This window comes from Pollicipes pollicipes, unplaced genomic scaffold, assembly GCF_011947565.3.
Source record: "Pollicipes pollicipes isolate AB1234 unplaced genomic scaffold, Ppol_2.1 Scaffold_4740;HRSCAF=5597_pilon_pilon_pilon, whole genome shotgun sequence".
Taxonomy (NCBI): domain Eukaryota; kingdom Metazoa; phylum Arthropoda; class Thecostraca; order Pollicipedomorpha; family Pollicipedidae; genus Pollicipes; species Pollicipes pollicipes.
This window is the reverse complement of record NW_023596545.1, coordinates 18,891,857-18,895,283: the sequence shown is the minus strand read 5'-3', so window position 1 is coordinate 18,895,283 and position 3,427 is coordinate 18,891,857. Positions and strand designations below refer to the sequence as shown.

Sequence of the window (3,427 nt, the reverse complement as noted above, 5' to 3'; positions counted from 1 at the left end):
TGGTGGTAACTGAAATTAGTAACCCGAATGTTTAAACGTGATTCCCAAGGCAACAGGATCGTACTTTTCCGCATCTGTGAGAGCCGAGCCGAGAGGTCATAGAATTTAAGAATGGCACTTCAGCAAAACAAGTGCCTGGCATCCTCAACAGGGCCAAGCGAGACACTTTCTGTCCATTCCACGTGGTGTCTGCCCGACACCATTTTAAAGGCTCTCCTCTGCAGCCCTGCTGCTGAAATGGTGTTTTTACTTCAGATTCCGATTGTCATTTACCAAATCAGCCAATAAATCCACACCCTCGCCTTGTGACATGGTGCTGTCCAAGAGACATACGCCGACTAGCTAGTGTGGTCCGACTTAGCGATGCGGGGAACACATAGTTCCATTGAACCTTATCCAATACAGGCTTTGCTAATGAGTTGAGCTCGACACTGCTTGGCCATGCCCTGCTGCTAGGGAGGACGAGGCAAGCAGGATGTATCTAGGATAGCGGAGGGTTCACCGCTGATCGATGCTTTGAATGTGCCCTAATCGGCCTTTTTCCCTTAGAGTGAGTATTGGGATAGCCGTAGCAAAGTTGGCAAAAGGTCAGACAATCTCCTTCTGGTCGTATTCATGCACTTATTTATATTTGATGTTCGTCGTGCATAACAGAAAGAAGAATGCAGATATGATACCGGATGAAAACGTCTCTCGACAGCAAATGTGCACTGACTTAGCCCTCTGCTACTGTTGGCTGAGTGATGACGACATCGTTAAGGCTTGCTCTGTCTTCCTCAGGCCAGTCGGGAGCCGGCAACAACTGGGCCAAAGGCCACTACACAGAGGGCGCCGAGCTAGTGGACAGCGTTCTCGATGTCGTACGTCGTGAGGCTGAGAACTGCGACTGCCTGCAGGGCTTCCAGATGGCGCACAGCCTAGGCGGCGGCACCGGCTCCGGCATGGGCACCCTCCTCATCTCCAAAGTGCGCGAAGAGTACCCCGACAGGATCATGATGACCTTCTCGGTGACGCCATCACCAAAGGTGTCCGACACCGTGGTGGAGCCTTACAACGCCACTCTCTCAACGCACCAGCTGGTGGAGAACACGGATGAGACGTTCTGTATCGACAACGAGGCGTTGTACGACATCTGCAGCAAACAGTTGAAGCTGCAGAACCCCACCTATGGCGACCTCAACCACCTCATTTGCCTCTGCATGTCCGGTGTAACTACCTGCCTCAGGTTCCCCGGTCAACTGAACGCCGACCTTAGGAAGTTGGCCGTCAACATGGTGCCTTTTCCTCGACTGCATTTCTTCGTGCCGGGCTTTGTGCCGCTGGTGGCGCGGCCTAGTGAGGCTTACCGAGCACTCACAGTGCCAGAGCTGAGTCAACAAATGTTCGACGGCAGGAACATGATGGCCGCCTGCGACCCGCGCCACGGACGCTACCTCACCGCCGCCGCCATCTTCAGGGGTCGCATGTCCATGAAAGAGGTCGACGAACAGATGCTGAACATCCAGAAGAAAAACAGCAGCTACTTCGTCGAGTGGATCCCGCACAACGTCAAGACTGCCGTGTGCGACATTCCGCCCCGTGGTCTGAAGATGTCTGCCACCTTCATCGGGAATACAACTGCGATCCAGGACCTGTTCAAGCGGATCTCGGAGCAGTTCACGGCCATGTTCCGGCGCAAGGCTTTCCTCCACTGGTACACCGGGGAGGGCATGGACGAGCTGGAGTTCACCGAGGCGGAGAGCAACATGAACGACCTGATTTCGGAATATCAGCAGTACCAAGAAGCCACAGTAGACGATGATGGAGAATATGATGATGACGTTGACGACGGTGATGGTAACGATGGTGACTACCAGGATGACTATCAGGACGACGAATAGCGATTCACTCCTATGGGCATGTGGGTCTGTGGGGTTTAAATGCTAAATGCCTCGGCGCTCCACTAGTCTGCTCACTTCCATCGCTGATGCTGATAAGGCTTATAATCGTACACATTACGCCATTAAGTAGCACGGTTTATTGTCGCCCATGTGCAGTTTAACACTGTGAGAAGGCAACAATGTCTGCAAACTTGTAAGAGAGACATGCATTGTTGGAGGTTTTAACAAATCTACTATTGAATTAATGTCTTGAGCTGATACGTTACTTGAGCGATCCCCACTTTTGAATTTAAAGCAGCGATGTTCTCATGTACGTACATGCGACTGCTGCTTTTGTTCATGAACAGCAGCCGTTGGGGTTGAATGCCATGGGCTTGCATTGACACGTTTAGCTAGCAATCGAGTCATTTGCTCACATTTGGTGATTCTTACATTCACATTCACTTGTTAGCACTGAACGCATTATGAAGGTAGTATGTTGTCCAAAACAATAAACGTCTTGGAACGATGCAATACATATGATTGTTACCAATCCATCTCATCACTGCATGTCCTGAAAGACATCTTATTCATTTCAAGATCTTGGCAAAACGCGTCATCAAAACAAGAAATATATACGAAGGATTTTCGGAATAACGTCTTTCCAAACTATTTCACGGGAACGAAAAATATGAAGAATGACCCGCTACGAAACGCCAATATTCCAGCCTTCTTTGCAGCATCTAACGCGCACTGCCACAAACACCGCAGTTATGTTAACAAATCAGTGCCTTTCATAGAGTAATTTTATTAACTTATGAAATGTGTTAGCCTGAAAAGACTTCTGTCTGGTGGAAGCGCCAGCCAAAGCCATCACTCCTCTCAAGACGAAGAAGCAACTTTGAAAGTGGAAAGGCGGATATTACTGGTGTACGATGCTTCGTAATGATAACAATCACAGCACGCACAGATTACCCAGCACACTTGTCTAAAAATCGTTCCTTATTGCGTAAGTGGATATTCATTATTGATCACGTGTGTTCGCCAACAGGGCGATCAGCTCACTCTTTCGCAACGAAAGTTTAAGCGAAACAAACAGGAAAGTCAGATGGCACCAATATAAGCACATGCTTTTTGTTTGAAAGATTGAATTCGAACGTCCTGAATCCATCAATTTCTGAGATCAGAGCTCACGCCAAACGCTGCTTGTTGTGTGAGCTCTGCTTCCTGCCACCCGATCGCGCAATTTAAGGTCAACGTCATAATTTGGCAGCGAAAGTTGAACGTGTCTTAATGCTCAGCATGGTTTATCCTGCCCTCTGCCATCAAATGACCTTAAGCCCGACTGCTGCCACCAGCCGCAGGCCATGCCTGTCAAGGACATAGCGAGCGCCTGAAGCGACCCGAACCCACCCCGTCACGGGTGGGTGGATCGGGAGGCAGGCGCTCTAACCAACTGAGCCATCAGGAGGGACAATATAACAGAACCCTGTCCACCGCCTCAACAAAAAATAAAAGTGATTCAACCTCATGTCGTCGAAGTTCCACTGAAAATTCACCCCTAGCCG

At 49.5% G+C, this 3,427-nt stretch overlaps 1 protein-coding gene across 2 annotated transcripts in view; it reads left to right on the top strand.

The window, feature by feature from the left end:
• Positions 1-2,513, top strand: part of LOC119099387 (tubulin beta chain) — a 12,659-nt gene extending 10,146 nt beyond the window's left edge. For both annotated transcript variants that reach the window (XM_037222528.1, XM_037222529.1), the window contains exon 4: positions 781-2,513. In XM_037222528.1, the coding sequence (XP_037078423.1) occupies positions 781-1,880 (1,100 nt within the window). In that variant the 3' untranslated portion in view covers positions 1,881-2,513. The remainder of the gene's footprint in view (positions 1-780) is intronic.
• Positions 2,514-3,427: the final 914 nt, after the last annotated feature.